General features: G+C 35.4%; 2 protein-coding genes across 13 annotated transcripts in view; one reads left to right on the forward strand and one right to left on the reverse strand.

Moving 5' to 3' along the window:
* FAM227B (family with sequence similarity 227 member B) overlaps positions 1-20386 on the reverse strand; it is a 121202-nt gene that overhangs the window by 75078 nt on the left and 25738 nt on the right. The window lies entirely within an intron of this gene.
* FGF7 (fibroblast growth factor 7) overlaps positions 1-20386 on the forward strand; it is a 29419-nt gene that overhangs the window by 566 nt on the left and 8467 nt on the right. The window contains exon 2 of one of the 4 annotated variants that reach the window (XM_021407955.1): positions 512-750. In XM_021407955.1, coding sequence (XP_021263630.1) covers positions 512-750 — 239 coding nt within the window. Of the gene's footprint in view, positions 1-165; positions 751-20386 lie in introns of all 4 variants that reach the window. The other 3 variants (XM_021407956.1, XM_021407957.1, XM_021407958.1) reach the window with 3 other exon arrangements.

The following is a 20386-nucleotide window of genomic DNA, read 5'->3' on the forward strand; positions in this document are numbered from 1 at the left end:
AGATCAGTTATGTGAAAGATATCTATTGTATATACGTTTGCATATTTGTAAGAGCCAGCTTAGCATGTCATACATTTATGTAAAGTACTTTTCAGTAGCATAATGTATCCTTGCACGTCTGTAACAATTGAGCATAAAGACTTACACATGCACCTTTTCTCACAGATCTTTTACTTTCAGTGCAAGCAGCAAATTCAAGTAGTACAGAAGGTTACAACAACAAAGGTTTTTATAACTTGTGTCTTTAAAGGATATTCTGACTGAAGAGATATTTAAGAAGCTCTTCTATTTCGTCATTAACTATTAAGGAATAACGATCAGAATTCTAGAAGAGGGAACAATCTCATTTAAATGAATCTGTAACTCGTAAAGACAGAAGGCAGGTCGGTGACCTAAGAGCAACAGTCTACTTGAGATTTAATTTTCATTATGTTGTTCATGAACACCCAGAACACTGCACTATAATGCACAAATGGATACTGACATGGATCCTGCCAATTTTGCTCTACAGATCATACTTTTACATTATCTTTCTAATGGGCACTATATCTTTAGCTTGCAATGACATGACTCCAGAGCAAATGGCTACAAATGTGAACTGTTCCAGCCCTGAGCGACATACCAGAAGCTATGATTATATGGAAGGGGGGGATGTAAGAGTGAGAAGACTTTTCTGTCGAACTCAGTGGTATATGAGGATTGATAAGCGAGGCAAAGTAAAAGGGACGAGAGAAGCAAACAACAACTACAGTAAGTAGTATCTTTGCTTTTCCTACTTGACTTCTAAGTTTTTAAGAATTTACACGCCATTGTTTCCCTATTCTTGATTTATAGTAATTTCAAAAGAATTTTGTATAGTGTACTGACCGTTGTACAAGACAAGTTTGCCAATTAATCCTACAGCAGGACATTTGTTATTGATTTTTGAAATGCGTCATTTTAAATACTACATGGTAGATCTGCTAATGTATTAGTTACAGCTGGTAACTATTAGCAAACAGAGAGCCTATTTTAACAAGTGAATTAAGGTTGTAAGTATGAAAATGTATAACCACAAACTCCGCTCATAAAATACTTATGAAACATTAACCTACGCTTATATAGTCTACAAACTACTTATAAGTTTGGTATGTTTGAGTTAACAATTAAAATATATGCAATACTAGAAAGTTCAATGGAAAGAATTATGTAAACTGTCTTGCAAAATCTTTCAGAGAGCTTGCCAAGCCAGGGATCAAATCTATTATAGTTTCTGCAGTTCATTATTACAATGATCATGATGATGAAAAAATATTCTCTCCTCTTTCTTCCAAAAAGATGACTCATCTAGAGAGAATGGACATATAATATTTTGCAAAGCTGTAGCAAACACAACTTTTGAACTGGCAAAAGAATTGCTGTGTTAATCTATATTTTTCACACACATCCTATATATTTCCCATTAACGACTACTGAAGGCATCAAATTTACAAGCAGTATTTTTGACATTTTGGCTTTCATGTTATTACATATAGATTGCATACTTAGACAAACATGACATCTAATTTTTTTTAAAATAATGTCTTAATATACAACAGTAAAACACATAGGATTACATTGCATATTTAAAAATAAAATTAGGAGGCAGAAACATGCCGGTCTAGTGTTTATAGTCATCTGAAAGATCAAATTTCTCTCCAATGATGCTATTAAATACAGTTTTAATATAGGTTGCTCATACCATTGTAGTTTTACAAAAGCAGCAGCAAAATTAAGAAAAAAAAAAAAAAACAAATTAAACCCCCAAGCTTCAAGAATTGTTAGTGTGATTCATCTTTCAACTGAAGTTGACTGCTTATTTTCTATAAAGACAGCATTTTTTTCCAATGCTAACCACCTAGAGAGTGGGCTTCATAATTTATTTCTTTATTTCACGACTCTATTAATTATTTGGCAACTTGAGCATCTAAACCTTCATTGACTAATGTTACTGTTTCTTTTAAATTTCATTTCCATATGTCTCCTTTCTTCCTGTTCTATTATGTAGTGAACAACTGTACTGCTCTGAAAGACAACACATGGCCAGCAGCCAAATAATTTATTTGGTCCATATTCAAGAAGACTCCCATTGAGTTTCAGGAGGACATTGTTACAATAGAGATCCATAGGGCTAGTTTGGAAGTGAAATGCTGCTCTCATAAAAATAACTGGAAAAACTATTACTGGCGGTTGAAAAAGTTCCTTCTGAATTTTTGCAGAGAAGTGAATATCCGCTGTACCCATTTTTTTCCTCTGTTTTTATTTACAAACAAGTACTTGAAAAATATTACGGCAGCATACAAAGCTGAATAGTTTTATAAATACACTGCTTAACTAAGAACTCTGTTAGTAATTTAGCATTATTTCAAATTCAAGTAAAGTTACTCAATTATCTGGAGGATTCCATGCTGCTGAAGCACACTAGTGATATCCTGAAATGTTTTGTAGTAAAACCAGCAGAGAATACCTGATTATCACGTGTTAAAGGCAAATCATTTTCAGGTAGAGTTTCCTGAGCACTTTATGAAGATTTACTGATGGTAATAAACAGCTACAAATTAGAGAAACACAGCCTTGAGTTATTACACCCTTACCTTTGTATGTAAAAAAAACGCCCAACTCTTTCTGGTAAATTTAATGAGCATCAGAAGAAAAACAGGCAACACTTTTACAGTTTATCTGGTAACTGAGATGCACTGTGATGAAGTGTCTCCAATAAACTTAAGTATATGGGAAATCTTCCACCATCTTAAATTTGGATCCCTCCCTGTAATTTAGCTATTGTACAGTAAGAAATAATATCTGAATGTTTCTGTTAGATAAGTAGAACAGGGAAATATAGACAAAAAGAAAGAAAAATATGAGCACTAATTTTCTGAGAAACTCCGAAATTTAGCTTTTTTGTTTGTTTGTTTTGCCATATACTCTAATCAACAGCAAGAAGCCTTTCTGAAGATGTGTTTATTGCTCTACACTAAAACACACTTAGAGAAAATGATGGGGAGGGGGGGGAGAAGGGGGAAGACGACAACCTGAACTAACCTGCTTTCCCTAAGCAATTGTTTTGTTTGGTTAACATCAGCAGACAAAACCGACTGTTTTTATCCAGCATTTCTGAAAAGCATAATTTAAAAATTATACCAATTACCAAGATGGATTATTCTGTGCGTTCAAACATTCTTGCTCTGTGAACTCTAGTTCTGGAAGTTTTACATTAGTAAAATGTAAATCAAATATGTTTCTCAGGATGGGATCCCAGAACAGTTGCAGCCAAATAAATCAACAGGTATGAAGCACTGCTCTGAGAAGCATCTTCAAATTTCATCCTAATTTGCCACTAATATATTCTCTCTCCACTGAATCATCACTAAAATGGACTAAAATGAAAACAAGAAAATGATATTTTTAACCATAACAACTACATTACAGAAACTGCACTGACAGTCTTGCAGAGTCAACGACTTGTTTTCAGTCCATGAATTGTGAAGCATGGATACTGTGAAGAGTAATCTTCACAATTAGAAATGTCTGTAGAATGATAACTTCATCATTCTACATGATAACTTTGGCAAGTGCCAAAATTCACACAGCTTTTCTCAGACAAGACTACAAACGTAAGAAGGCAAAGATGGTGAGGAATTAGGGTTTCAAACTTCTCAAGTAACTTACAGAAGAAAGTACCATATCCATATAATGCATATTCTATGAGTAAAAGCCACTGCATTAAGTGTGTCGATTAAAATTCCATGCCATAACACTGGACCAAATCTCGACTCACTAATTGTAATTAACCTGTATTCATCATTCACTTGTTTCAAAGTGCACTAGAAGTTAATTGCTTAGTTCAAGAAAGGTGCCTACTGTACCTGTGAAAGCAAACTGATGAATCCCTGTTTATAACAGTGATAACCTTGTTATGTACCCAAAGAAAATTATTCTGTGTATGTTTCAGAAAGCAGAGGAGCATTCTGGTGGACACAAAACTAGAAACTCAAAAGTAGAACAAGCAAATAACTCACAAGTAAACTAAGTGAATTTTCACTAAGTGGAGGAAGTCACTTCGCACCTGACAGAAACAGGTCTGCTTAGAGACTGAAAACTAAAACACAGATGTGTCATGCACTGAAAAAACTAAAGCAAGAATTAGAAAGCAGCCAAAATGTGTGGCTATCCAGAAAAATCTATTATTCATAATGCATTTTTTCTCTCTGACAATCACCAATTATACTTAGCCCAAGCATAAACCATTGGATTTTTATTCAGAAGTAAATATCGCATCTTGTTCACACAAAACAATCTCAGTAGGCACACAAAACAGACCCTCAGAATTCGTGACTGAAAGGAGTGATCGAGCAGATCATGGAGATAACATAGCATTTTGTTAACTCTCCATCTTTATCAGAAAATACCTCTCCCCTAAACACTGCTTAGTTTTTAATTCAAGTTTGCATCTATGAATTTCAGGAGATTTTATTGTTTTTGTACAGAAAAAAAAGGAAAGCAAAAATCAGAGTTCATTCTGACTCTATCCAAGAGGATTTAAAACTACAACTGGATGATGCTTTAGGACTTTCCACGCTCTGTTGCCTTTGGAATCTCATTTTAAAGACTTCAAAGGGCCTCTTAGTTACAAGAAAAGCCTTCCTGGAACCTGAATCCTAACATGTCTGATCCTATCATATTCCATGTGCACTCTAAACCCAGAAAGTGTCTGTTTCCTCCTCTTTTCAGTGGGTGAAGAGGATCAAAAACGTAAGGAGGAAAAAAAGAAAAAAAGATAGCCCAGTGACATCTAGGCATGAAACGGCTGCAACTTTGATTCAAAGTTTTATCCTCAACTAAACTTCTATTGGAAAACTATCTCTATTTTGATCAGAATCCAACATCTCATAGTGTTCCACAAAATTAAATGAACTCTAACTTGGTTTTGTGCAAATGTAAATTGTTGACAAAATAAACCTTATCTGCATCTCCATGATTAAATACTCAAACTTACTTAGAAATCAAAACTATTTCCAATAGTACTTTACATATGCTTGGGCAAAAACAGGTATTGGTTTATGCATGCTGTGCTTTCACATCAAATTTTATTTCTGTTGTTTATATACACATTAAAGAAAGGAGCACGACTTCAATGTTTGAAAATCAAATATTTGAAGGCATGTATTAATGCACCAGATTCATTTGAGGGTTGGTGTGCTCCAGCCATGCAGAATGCTTGTCTTCCCAACTGCATTCTTGATTTTTTCAAGAGTTTGTTGATTCAACCAATATGTTGGCCTAAGTAGAAAACAAACCCTCACTCATGTGAAAGTGATTTTGCTTCACATTAGTACACTGGTAATCTTTTCAATCACTGTAACAGAGAGAGATCTCATTTAAATAGCAATTTATATATATCCTCTACAAATAGCCTACAGTGCAAGGATGACATTCTCTCTAACGGGGCATTAACTGGATCAAAATACAAAAGATTTCCCTAGTCCTTTCCAACCTCTAGCTCTTTATCTAGCACTGCTGGTAACTGCTGCCCCTGAAGTTTGAACCTGTGAATAGAGAGTCTGCCTATACCTTTACTAACACCTTATTAAAAATCCCAGCTTTTCACCATCAGCTGCTGCTGACGATGCGTTTTAGCAAAGATGCAGTTAACAGAAACATCTGAGTTGTGTGTCTTCCAGCTTCTACCTCTTTTTTTTTTGCTAACAGTGCCCTCTGGGAGAAATGAGGAGAAAAAAGGAGGGAGCAAAGTCTTGAACCACTGCATCAATATTCTAAAGAGCTCACCTATCAGTGCTCAGATCTAAGTTCAACTGAAACACCATGACAGAGGTTTCAAAAAATACAATCAGAAAAGGCTTTATTACTTCTGAATTTACCTCTTGAATTTTCATCATCTCATCTATTCTGTAGCATTTACCACAGAAAAAACAATAGCAGTTTATACTCAGTGTTCCTCTCAATCTGAGCACAAAGTGACTGCATAAGTTCTGTAATGAGCTCTGGGCTCAGGTGCAGACAGCAGCCTCAGGAGCTAACATAGGCACAGCCCTGTTGGTATATCTGTGTGCTTCAAAACCAGGGGACGAGCCAAAAGAAACGTGAGCAGTGGAAGATAGGCTAAGCCTACATATGTTGTGCTTAAATTGATTCATCTGACTTGATACATTTATAATTCAGCTATGACTGGAGATTTTCTGAATCACTCAATACTGACATTTATCAGAAATGTGAAATGTCCCATTGTAATGGAATCATCAATCAAATCTAGCAGCTTGCTGCAGAACTAGTTGACAGATAAATTAAAAAAAGAACACACTCCTTCTAGCCCACATCTTCTCCTCCATTATTTTTCAATTTCTCAGTGGAAAGAATAATAATAATAATAATCAGTGCTGTATCACTAAGCATGTTAATTCTCCATCCTGAAGAAAATTTGCTAAAGTGGCCCTGACCTGAGACTCAAGAGACATGAGGCTAATCCAAGTTTTTAAAAGCAACTTGCTTACAGACTCTGGGAAAATTCTTCAAACTCTCCAGGCCCCTATCCAAAAATAAATAAATAAAATTAACTATGTATAAAAGAGCTTTAAAAAAATAGTGAAAAAACTTCCAAACCTACAAAAATACTGTGTTAGTGTTATAGACAATGAATGTTTAATATGAAATATATGGACTCATAGAATATTAACTAGAATAATCAAAGTCAGCAGCTAGACAGGGAAGCAGAACTCAAATCTTAATAAGACACTTTTGCATATTGGTAAATAGAATTTGGTAAAAAACTTAATTTGTCACACCACATTTGCAACACAAAACAAAAATCCAGACATCTCCCTTCACAGCTTTCAGCTTTCTGTATTGTTTGAGTATCTGAATCTGATTTTGTAGATTTCGAGGATCCTGGAATACTGTGCAAAGTTGTTTTTTCCACTATATTTTCCTTAAAGCTCAGAAAGATCAAGACATCCTAAAGCATGCAATTATACTTTTCCACACTGCAAGGTGTACCAGCTAGTCATATATTTTGGAACACTTTCTTCATTAAAACCAAATAAGTTCAGGCCAATGAAGGCTGTTACTCTCCTTGGGTGGCACAATGGTTTCATTGCATAATTGACTGTCTATGACTATATTTGGCAACAGTATTTCAATTGTTTTTTTTGACCTTTGACTTTATTTTTAATTTTTAATTCTGGATATGAGCTGATGGAAAGGCCAAGTTAGCCTCCTGGTATACGTAATTTAGAAACATTATTAAGAAAAAGTTAACAGTGAAAATTCCTATGTCAATAACAAAGGTTAACAATCATAGCACTGAATTGTCACACTTCAAAACTTTCATAACACATGACATCATTTATACAAATGGAAAATGTTTTTGTAACAATTGGTGTTGAAAAGTTAGAAATGGACATTCACAGATGTGGCCCTTGACTTCATGCAAACACACAAAAAAGCAATAAAAATTCCAATGCAATCAATACACTTTCTTGGCTATTATTTAGCTTTGAAAACAAGTGAGATGAGCACACTGCCTCTGCCAAGAACCTAGTACCTGAGCACTTCATCAACAGAGGACTAAAATATCCTAAGAAACGCTGAATCAGTCAAACAGACAAGTATATCTCAGTTAACAACATCAGAGCTATGTCAATTTGTTCCAAATGAGCACTTGCTCTTTTGATTTTATAGTGGGAATCTGACAATTCAAACTGAAAACAACGGGCTGTAATGATAAAAGAATCCAGATACTCCATTTAAAAACCAACATTTTCCATCTGAGTGCCGTCCTTCGAATTTAGGTACAGACAGAATGCTGATAGATGAATACAAAACTAAACAAAAACACAGATAACAGATCTATCTCATAGCACCTACTACCAAAATAACTTCTGAAACAGGGAGAATAAAACCTACTGCTCAACTGCACCACTTCCATTACAATATTCTGTAAAAACCTCTATTACCCATGAGGTGGTCTGCGTTTTTTTTTGTTTGTTTGTTTTGTTTTTGTTTTTTTGAGTCTCTTAGCATTAGTACTTCTAATGTTTAATAGTACATATACCATACTCTTATTTTTGGTGAGATGGTTTGCTTTCATTTGAATGTGTTAATAGACACTGGGAGGTGCTATAGACTATAAAAAGAAGCTGATCAGACTTGTCCTCAGTTATTTTGATACCAGCAATTTTGACATTTGTCTAAGTAGAAGGTAGAGTCTTTAAAAAAAAAAAAAACCAAAACATGCTAACAAGACTATATGCTCCTCAATAACCTCTGCTAATTTTATAAGTTTTTATTGTGACTTTTAAGTGTCAAGTGTGTTTTCATATTTCAATCAGAAGTGACTGTTCACAGTAAATACACAGATATATCTCTGCTAAGGACAGAAATGATTATGGATGAATACACATATAATCTAGAGCTGAAGATACTAGGAAAAAAATTCACAGTCAACAGGAAATTTTGAAAAGGTTGCACGTGCATCTGTGCCAGGCTGAAGTCTCAGGACTGCACAGGTGCCACAGTTCTGTGGACTGCTTGTACGCACAGCTGTAAGCAATATGGTGGTGAATGTGAAGTTCTATATGCTTGTCAGGTATGCGTAAATACCCACTATGGGAGCTTTCTGGCTTCTTGAATAACACACTCGTAATGTTGCAGGATGATGTTAGATTTGCATTTAGTTGTCTACATGAAGTCTAGCAGGGACAATGTTCAGGCTTTCCAGCTAGCCACTGAGCAGCTGGTTTGGGGAGAAAATGGGAGTGTAGCTAACAAGGAAAGAAGGCAGCACAGAGCAGGGAATGAACCAATCACATTCATTCCTCATGTAGTTTCTGCAGTGAAGATTTTCCGAAAACAGCAGTTGTACTACCTGATAGAAACTTGCAAGGACATGGGGAAAGATAACTGAATCCTAAAGATTCAATACAATTGAGAAGTACACCTTTCACTAACAGAATTCTACTATGCTAATATATTTCCATTGGATAACCTAAGCAGCTTAGGGTCTGCATGATGAAACACAGACATCCAAGCAGTTGAGTACATACTGGTGAGATTTTACAGCAATTTAGGAAAACAGGTCTGTAAATCCAGCAAATAATGATTCAAGCAGTGAGACATGCTAATTAGAGCCACCTTGCAAAAAAACCCCACGGGTTTTCACTGTGGGAAAGGACACTACAAGATCCTCCAAATTAGCAGCCCTTCATGCCTGCTTATGCAGGGAAACTGCACCCGAGAAGCCTTGAAGTCACCATTGATGTGTAACTTCCCAGCACTACAAGAAAAATTGTAATACTGCCCTGCTATAAGGACAGGGACAAACAGTGAGATTCACATTATCCCCACTCAGTGCTGTTGCTTCTATGAGTTTAGCAATACAATTCAATAACACCAAAATAGTACAAAAAAAAAAAAAGAAAAACCCTACAACACACTAAGCACCTGTTGACAACGTATGAACTGCAAACATGAAAAAATAATTAAACAATATTTGTGGATAGGGTAGTGTTATTAAACAAAAGCCAAACTGGATACAACTTCAAAAGGCTATGTTCAAACTACATGGTGGAAAAACCCTCTTTCCTATTTCCAGTAGCTCCACTCTTCAAACTGAACCTACTGCATCTTTAAGTGAGCATGGAGATCCTGGCCAACATTTCCAACACAGTTTTAAAACCAAAACATTATGGTACAATACGTTCAAGGGCAAGCAAGCACTTCCTTAGAGCACTCTAAAACACCATACACAAGTCAGATAAAAATGAATAAAGTACACTTTATGTTCAAATTACAATTCAAAAAAATATATATTCAAACACTCAGGAAATAAATACTAGCACTCACCTCATCATGTAAGAGCATAAGAAACATGAAGAAAACCATAGCAGAAAACAATAGGAGATCCTCTTCCCTGTAAGCAACTCTCCTAACTCAGTGTCAGCCAACTAAATTGCACTGGCTGTGCTACCTTACTAAGGTAATCAATACACAGGTGTTCTAAGACTTCTGCTCATTCGCATCCTGCTACCCCTACAGCACCAGCACTCTGTTTTAGAGTGCTCCTATTCAATCTGAGCAGCTGCTCCAGCAGTTGTGAGGAAGTTTTCTTACTTGGGCTGTAAAAGACAAGTGGTCTGGCTTATTATTCTACCTTACTATCAATGTGACAGCCATATGTTTGGGTGAGTGGCTGCTGCCATTTGCGATTAATACCCATTAGTTCAAAGGAAACCAAATGATACATGAATTTTGAGTGTAAGCTAAGGAAAGTCTGCATGAATTATAAAAATAAATGGCAAGAATCCTAAGCCACTTACACTTGTCCCTTTAAATGCCTCCTGCGGTTGGACTTGATGATCTTTAAGGTCTTTTCCAACCTGAGCAATTCTATGATTCTGTAAGTTGAGCAACAAAAATAATACCACCAGTAGTGAAACCGTTCTTTGAAATTAATACACACCCACTTCAATCAGAATGTTCAAACAAGTGAACTGGTGCCCAGACTACTTGATTGTAAATATCAAACTAAAATGACTTCGTATGACTTCAATTCTGTCTGCTTCTTTGTGTGACTTGGGAAATTCAGAAACGCAAATAACTGTCATGCAACAAAATTAAAGAAAAAAAAAGATTGCCACATTTTTCTAGGAAACTATTACCACATCTTTCAAGGAAATCATGCTCTGTTAATTTTTTTAACTAAGTGATCAAGTGTTTTGAATTTGAACTCATCTATTTTAATCATGTTGTTCTAGGGCATGATCTGAATGATTTAATGACAATTTCTGAAATGGTACTTTCATCCAGATGGAACACTGGAAGCAAATCTCGTCTGTAGTACAATGATAAAACTAGCACCGCTTAGACCAAAAGCAATTTTTTCATATGATTCCTAACACGTTTAGTAAGGTGGTGAACAGCCTGGCTCTGATCCAATCAGGTTATTTAAGAGAATGTGATGAGAGGTCCAAGGCCTATGTCATTTAAGCAACAAATGATCTAGGGAGAGAAGAGATATTTATCGTAATTGTTGTGGAGAAATTATTATTCAAAATTGTTTAACATTTGGAATGCAATAAATACCTATCTTTGTCAAAACAGAACTGAATATTAATCCCATTTTTCTTCTTATATAAGGTATTCTGTACATATCTTGTCCTTTTCGGATAAGATCTGTAGACATCTCAGAGGCAATTTTCTAAAAGTGTTTACAAGCGTTCAAATGTCATTTTAAGTTAAATTTCCAAAAGGAATACTTCAGTCTAAATCCCATAGCATATATATGATGATTTCTAAATTACTTCAAAACAAAAAAAAAACCATAGTTTCCTTTCTCCTTCTTCACATTAGCTGCTCACTGTTTTTCTGTCTGTGATATCTTTTTGTTTGGGGTATATGAGAAAGTTAACAAAATTTAGTTTTACACAATTACACAAGAAAGTAACCATGCTTACTTCCCCAAAGAATTAACGATGTGTGTTCCAAAACTAGAATGTGTGTTAATCCCACTGCAGGTGATGCAAGGAAATGCATGGCACTTTCGTCTGTACACAGCACTACAAATACTGATAGTTTTGGATCACAGATTATTACAATGCTTTCTCATTCGTACTTCAGCAATGCAGCTATGGATACTTTCAGATGGTATCAGCTCAGCAAAGTGGAACTATCAGTTATAGTTCCTGTTCCTGCTTGTAGGAGCTAGATGCATCTCCTAGAAAAAGTTTGCTCTTTTCCAGCTCCATACCCATCCCAGTGGGTCTTTGTTTTCCCCTTAGCCTCTTTTAGGCAGCACTAGAGAATTATTTGTATATACCATCTATGGTAATCACGTGTGCTGCAGTTTGTCACAGTGGTATTGTACAAAAAGTGCCTGATTTGAGCTCTGCCAGACTATGCCATGTTTATTTCATTAATATAGGCTTCTGCATGAAAAAATACTCCCTCATTAACGTGCACAGTATTGTTGATTGAAACAGATTCTCAAAAACACAGAGATGTAATCTACATGAGAAAGTAATCATTGGGAAGTACAGCATTAACTTTCTTTTCAACAAATATTCAAGACACGGGGCGTTCTATTCCTATCGACTTACTGACAAACCATAAAGAACTATCATTAATAGCCTAAAGAGCTGCTTTTGAGAGTGAAAAAAGAGTACTGTACAGCTGTGGAGGAGTTAAGTTACTGACTAGTGGATAAGCTATCTAACGCTGTGATTCATCAGGAAAAGTTTGCTCAGGAGTTGAAAGATCCATATTAGGAGAGAGAAAAATACAGAGAGTTTGTAAAAGCCTGCCTCTCCTGAAATTAGTCTGAGTTTTGTTATTGATGCCTGCCACCGGGCTGAGGAGTTAATTTAAAGGATGCCAGGTAGTAACTATTGCTTCTGCAAATCCACGTGCTTTTACTTTAAAATACTGTTTCATAACATTGGTGGTACCGATTCTTGTTCCACCATTAATCTCTTCCTGACTTTCAAGTCAGAATTACTTATCTGTATCTTACTGACTTCTATCTCAGAGTAATATTCCTTTTTCTATTTATTCTACAGGCTTAAGGGCACAATACATCATGATGTACTCAATTTAGGATATTTAACTTGAAAAATAGCTACCCATAACTTCTCAGATTTATGTGCAAAATTACCTTTCTGTATACTAGAAATAAACAGAAGTTTATACTAAGGTTTTTGGAGCTATATTAAAACCACAGATCCACATATCTATACTGAGTAGAAAGTATTTGCCTTATTTACACTTTTATTTAAGTATACATATTTAATAGTAGAATCATAATAATCTGTTTTTGTAGAAATTGTTCTACAGTGTAACATTTGCATTCACATACAAAGCAAGAATACGTTGATAGTCAAGGAGGAATTCACGTCCCACAAAAAGAGGATAAGATGCACTTTGTTTCATGCTGTGTGGTAAAAATGCACCTCTCAGTCAATTTTGGTACTTTTTCTCCAGCAACATTCTGTTGCAATACAGCTGGAGTCACAAATACTTTAAGAAAGAAAAGGCTTATTCACTACATTAACTGCTTGAAATACCCATAATTGCTTTAGTGAGAGCAAAAAGCGTAACAAATTCTTTACCAAGAGCAAGTTTTTTTGTGTATACTTTAAAAAGTATCAGTATGGGCACAGCCAAGCTCTGTGCTGTAGAACTTCAGAGTCTTCCAGGCAGTTCTAGAATTTTCTGTTGAATTTAATATTACACAGTAACTTTTCTTTTATGTTACAATCACTGGATAAGAACCATACCATAAGGAGAAGTAATATGCATAAATAGAGTATTTATAAACAGGCCTGCAAACTGAGTAATAAGCTCAAATTTATAAACACTTAATGCAAATCCCCCACAAAATAAAAACGTGAGGGAAACACTGTTTGTACGTATACTTTCTCCTACTCAGCCCATAATCTTACAAATCTACCATCATGTGAACCCTCTAACTCTGTGATCCTGTAGAAGAAATCCCTGCCATATTGCTTTACTCCTTTACAGAGAACATTCTATTTTTCTTGCTTGAACAAGGTCCTTGTTTAAGCCTATTAGCCGAAAGTCATTTTCAAACATCTACATTTCATAGACCAGCTGCTTTCCAGATTTTAAAGGAGTCCATATAGTCTGCTACAGATTGTTTACGTATCACTTCTATTGAGCCTGTCAAAACTTCATGACATCAATGCATAAAAAAGCAAAATAAGAATTATATGAATTGTCATAGAGAAAATATAAAGTGAAGCATTCCCAAAGGCCCCTGTATGAAGCTGTTATCAAATGCTTGAGTGGTATGAAATCTTCCATTTGTCTCAAGATCAAGAGAGGAGTCTGTCTTTATGCTTATGCCAGTGCACCGCACTGTAATCTATCAAATAGGCGGTTTGATTATTGTCAGAGATGGAAATTTGGAATGCTGCCAATATAATAATATGGCTGCTGGGATGGATCTGAATTTAAGACATCAAATATTTTAACAGACTGGTCACAGACAACTTTACTATAAACAGCCACAATGCAGTGATAGCGTAGCACCTGTGTGCTGAGAGGCAAGAAAACAAACTACTGCAATTTACAGGTACAGAAAAGCTCACATCTTTCCTTCTGCAGTTCAGGGCCATACAACATATTCCTTAGTTGGTGAAGAAATTAAAACATTTCTATCATATTTTAAATAGTTTCCTATGGCTACTTGAGAGACTAGTGGTAAAGCAGACTGATTTTACTCATTTTTTTAAAATCGAACTGCTTTGTTTTGGGTTAATCTCTGTCAAAAGGATTCTATAATCTTTCTAAGGGGACTGGTCACTATGAGCTAGGTGTTTAAGGAAGGCAGAGTTAGGCAGCAGTGCATACAGAAGATCCTCTTTTTAAACTAGCCTGTAGGGGCTAGCTACAGGGGGTAACATGAAAAAATGGCTGATAACACGAGGCAGCTTTCCAGCTTCGTAGTTTCCCTTTTATATGTTCCCCTTATGTACCCTTTGCTGACTAAAATGATTATAATGTAACTGAAATAAACACAACTACATCGATCTACACTTGGGGGTGTAACCATTAGAACAAAAGCTAGAGAAACTGCATTGTGTATATAAACCAATAACGCCTAACAAAAATGTGCTTTAAAGAAATTCTTCATGTAACTTGGCTGAGGCTATGCTCTGTTAACTGTTTAGTCTGCTATCTTTACTCCATGACATTCCACCATTTAGCTGGGACTGATAACTTCTCTTCAGAAAATAACGTAACGTTACTATATCACAACACACTGGAACTAGTTCTAGAGCCCGTCTTTCTTCTTTTAAGGGTACAAGTAACTTCAACTAAAATGCCAGAACATTATTTTCGTGTTACACTTGAGAAGAGCAGAGCACAGAAGGCTGCGCACCAGTGGCAGATGGTGCAAGGTGCTTATTACTTTGTGCAATGTGATGAACGATCCCAGTTGCTACTGGAATTGGGTTTCATGGCCACAACAAGTGGTGTTATGACAGAATCTTTCTGAAAAAGATCTGTCAGCACATACTATGAAAATGAAAATAATTAACTATACTCCCCAGGCATGTGTGTACAAACCCATCACATTTCAGAATCTGCTGCAAATAGCTGCAGATGGCATTATAAGAGATTCACTTACATGACATTAGCTGCAATAGTTTTCTCACTTACTTTACGATAATTACACATGTGGGCAAAACTAAGGGTATGCATAATTATTTCCGTCATCAAACTCAAAATGATTAATACCTGATTTCCTCTACACTCTTACATTTGAAGACAAGACTGAAAAAACTTAAAAATGATTTTGAAACTGGATAACTGAGCTGCATTTAAAAAGGCAGATTACAAATCACAACAAAAAATAAATACAAAATAAAAGAGAAATTTGGCTATAGTTCCCACTGTGTATTTGCTCTGGCAACAGTAATTGCTCCTGAGTCAGAGAAACAATTTTCTCCACCACTGTCGCTGCTGCTGTTTTTCTCAGTTTTGTTGTGGAATCACAAAGCTAGCAGAGTACAAAAGATTAACACGAGGAAAATAACACATTTACAAACATCTGATTGTGTAAATAAAAAGAGAGGTTTTAAAAATCTGCCTATGTGTAAAACAATGGCAAACAGCATACTGGTTTTCTTAGAGTCGGGTTGATATGCTGGACAAAAGTTTTAGAGTGGTGTGTAACTTGAAGTAGATTAATGATATCAGGTGAAATAACAACAAGGATTTATTAAGCTATTTCGAGGGAAAAAAAAAGACAAAAAGACTGTTGAATAATTAACACACATTTTGATTCCTACCGTAAGACAGGAGAAATATCAGGTATAAAAATCCTTATTTGTTTATAGGAATTAGATTAGATCATTTGATTGTTTTTGACTCAGGGTTTGAGTTTGTTGGTTTGTAGTTTTGTTTTTTTTCCCCATTTTCTCTATTCATTAGCTTACAGTTCAGGTTTGGTCAAATATATATTTTTCAAATTCAACTAAAATCTAAATTATTTGTCGGCAGCAAACAGAACAATTTGAGAGACCATATCATATAAATATATGTCCAGCAGTGTTATGAAGGCAGAAAGAATGAGCCAGATGGTTTCTATCACACCCCACTCCGTGGTGCAGCAAGGGGTTAGTATGACTTTCTTAGCAGCTTCTTACATTTTGTACCTTGAAAGGAATTATATACTGCTTGCTCGCATTCTTGTAGACAATGTAATCGATGTATTTAGATGTCTGTCTTCAGCTGTTCCTACCCCAGGTAGCAGATCTGATTTGGAAATCTAACTGAAAGGTATTCAGTTGGGTAGCATTGGCCCTACGCTTGACTTAAGTACTTAAGAGTATGAAAAGATGAATATCTATCCCAGTAGAGATTTCAGTGTTTATGAATTAAATTTTCTTAACATTTTCACTATGAAAAACTGCATAAAAATGCATTTCAATGTATATTTAAACAGATAATATAGTTTTCAGCCCAACGAATGTCTCTATGATCATTCTGTGAGCATTTAAAAATAGATCCCAGTAATGTTTGCCAACAATGTACAGTTCTAAATAATCCTGAGAGAATAAGAGGGGAATTTTTAGACTCTTTTTGTCCCCAGCATGTGGCTACACTATTTGTTTCCCAAGCCCATGTCAGGGACCAGAAAATTTGGCACAGGAATGACTGGAGATACTACACTACGCAGAACAAAACAAGCAGTCCTTGTGAGTGAGGGGATACTGCATATGAAAAAGAGCAAGTTCTGGTTTAGATGTATTTTTGCCTCCTTTAACAGGATGAGCTCAGCTCACAATGCCATGGTGTATTTATTTACTAACTACTGCCTGCAGCCAGCTTATCTGGGTGATAAGATGTAGCATCTCATGAAATGCACCTGGAAATGAAATTCTTCAGACCACAAAACAGACAAGGAATCAATTTCTTATACAAACAAAAGATATGTTAATATGGATTATTCTTCTTAGAAAAACAGATGAAAAAGTCTCACAGAGAAAAAACACAACTAATTTTACATCAGCTATGATGGCTAATTCTACACAGGAAAGGGGGAAGGAAATTTAATCCGCAGTGACACTGGGGAATATTTCCAAGACAACAGCACTTTATTACATGAAAACATGAAATAGGATAGTGACAAATACTGAAGAATAAGTTGATTTATTTACAGACTTTTGCATTCTATAAGAATGTGGAGAGACAGGACGTTCTGGTCTAATGTGGATTTTTCCAAGTTTTAGATTAGTAAAATAGCTGTAGGGACTGAAGCTCTGAATTTGAGAAGTTTTGTATCACAAAATGAACACATCTCATCTTGCTGTGAAAAGGCTAACCAGCAGTTTCACACAGTTTTGCCATTCTGAAGCTAGATCCTAAAAGTCTGCAAAACTATAAGAGATCATTCATTCTAGTGAAATTGCCACAATAGATTTAAATACTTGAGATATCCTTGACGTGACCTTGATTTGTTGTTCAGCACTTAACTTAATTTTCATAGTGCTTGGAAACACTTCTAGTTATTTTGTAAACAAGCATTCCATCATGCTTTTTTCCATTTTTACTATCAATAAATTGTTAATGCTTAATAAGAGAGTGCTTTTTCAGACTGGGGATCAAGATTTGGATTTTATAGGACACTATTAACTTGAAAATATATACTATTTTTTTTTTCATTGAACCATATGTTTAGCTCCAAGGCAATTTTTACTGGAGGAAAATTTAGTTTCCAACAAAAAAGGAGAAACAACAACATGTTATATAAGAAGCTGAGCAAGAAAATATTTCTATGCACAGTGGAGATCAGCAAAATTGAAGGGTTCTAAACAGGTTTCATGAGAAAGTGAATGACTGACTGGGACAGCAGGTAATTCCATTGTAAGTTCTATGGTGTTCACAAATCAGGCCTTTAAACTGAAAAGTTCCATAGTTTTACAATCTACTTTAGAGAAAAATGACACATCCTTTTCATTTGGAAGATCAAATTAACAGAAATATTGCAAAGAAAGTGGTTGCAAGCACTAACGTTCCCAAGAGACGTTCATAGGAGAGGTGATTTAGAGTCTAATAGCCTAGCTCAATTCTTATTATGCTGTCATTCAGAATGAAGAAGGAAGCATTTGTTTTGCAAATCTATCTAACCCACCAACATTAGCAGAAAATCGACATAAAAACAAAGCAAAACAATACAGTACAAGGGCAAATACTTTCAGAAATCCTAAGCTATTTCACTTCAGCAATAATTCACAGCAATATGGTTACTGAAATCCACACTACTCCACTACAGTACTTAGTGGAGGTAAGATTTACTGAGTGTCGTAAAACAATGAGCGCTGCTTCACATTTATCATTCACTTTGAAAAGTAACTAGAAAATATATTTTGGCTTTTAATATTTCTTACTGCAGATCAAATATGGTAAGTTTGTGAGTAAAAAGGCTAGATATTCAAACCAGACTTCTTGTGCTGTGATACCAGTGATACATATTCAGACGGCCAGATTATACCTTTGATGATGCATGTGAAACTCCAAACACTTTGAACAATGCAGAATTAAGAGAGGAACTTAGCTTACTCCTTCCTTTTCTGACATAATGGTAAACACTCACAAGCCCAAGCACACATCTTGTAAGTAAAGTAATGACATTTCTAAACAGGTATTTTAGTTTCCTCCTCCACCTTCTTTCCTCTTTTTTGTTTTACTTTTATGCTGTCTTCATGGAATTATTAAGTTAGCTTCCTAAAGAAACCTTGACACAGTGCCAGCTCTATAACATACTTTTCTGTCAGCTGTTAAATACCACCAGGACAATGTTTTTATTAGAAAGTTTTTCTATCTAGTAATCCATGTTTTAATCAGTTTTTAGTATTAAGAAACAGTAGATACATTTATGAACCATACACTGTCAACTAAGGAATCTTTAAAATGATAAATAAATGAAAATCCAACACAGTACAAAAATATTTTGATGAACTTTTGTTTAGCAGTTAGTTCATATGCCTACAGTAATGCTAACAGTATGCCTGCTGTTCTTGTGTCCAATGAACTGCAAAAACAAACTTCTTGAACATCAGCCACTGATGCTTAACTAAGCAGTTATTCCGCATGCAGAATCTTATAAGCAAATTCTTGAGGATGCCTGACCAAAAAATATGCTGTACTGCGTCCTCTAGGAATACCTCTCTATCATTAATCATGATTCCTTAAACAACTATGGTTTTCCTGCCTGGAAATTACAAACAGGAGGAAACCAGGAGTTTTAAGTGCTTCAGGTATTTGCCCATGGTATCCAGATGTCTGGGACCTCACTGAGGCAGTAGCTTCAGCTGCTCCACTGAAAATCCTTGACAGACTTGCAGATTATGTGCAGGTCATTTTTATAGCCATCTTCGTATCTAGCACGCTTCCTATAGTCTATGCATGCACAGTAAATGTATGCATGGATACGGCACAAAGACTCTACATAAAAGTTTTTTAATCTTTCATATTGGTCTCTGCCATAATGGCAAAATATTTTATGTGTTTCTGCCATAAAATCCATATTCTGAGTATCAGAGGGAGAAGCAAGTACATTGCAGTGAAGAAAAAGGGAAGTGATAGTGAATATGTGCACTGCTGAAGACATGTCTGACACCATGTTTTCTGTTACCATACCTAAGGGTTTATTCAAAATGTATCTCCAGAGAAAATTCCTGAGAAGGGAGACAATCTAAACTCTGCTATGAAAATTATTATGATGCATTCTTTTATACCTATTCTTCTTACAGAGCATATGATCATACGTTCTACAAGGTACCACCTGGTAAACTTTCCCTCTCTTGCTAATGAGTATGTAAAATAGAAAAGCAAATTTGACATTCTGTCAATTTAACAATGAGGAGATGGTAGAAAAATAACTAAATATTACAATATCTCTTAAATCAATAACATTATTTGTTACCATTCGATTTGAGAGAGAATGAGCACACAAATTTGCCTACCTAAATACAAACTTTTTAATGAATAAATTTACAAATAGTATTAGGAAATAAAAAAACTCAAGGACAAACTAATACTTCATATATACACTCCTACGGGTTGACGCTTTTTGAAACCAGTGACTTACAAAACCACGTAACTGAACTATTCATTTACTTTCAGGAAACAAATACTGACAGATTCCTCCGGACAAGCATTTCAAATGCAGTATGGCAGCTGATGAATGTATTTATCGTGCTGCCTTACTCAATGCACACATGCACTAGTAACACTGTAAAAGCTTTTTGAAATTCTGTGTGATTGACTATAGTGATTTGTATTTTCTTCTTTTAAGAGTTACAAACAAACATTAACTCATTAAAAC

This window comes from Numida meleagris, chromosome 9 (assembly GCF_002078875.1).
Source record: "Numida meleagris isolate 19003 breed g44 Domestic line chromosome 9, NumMel1.0, whole genome shotgun sequence".
NCBI lineage: Eukaryota > Metazoa > Chordata > Aves > Galliformes > Numididae > Numida > Numida meleagris.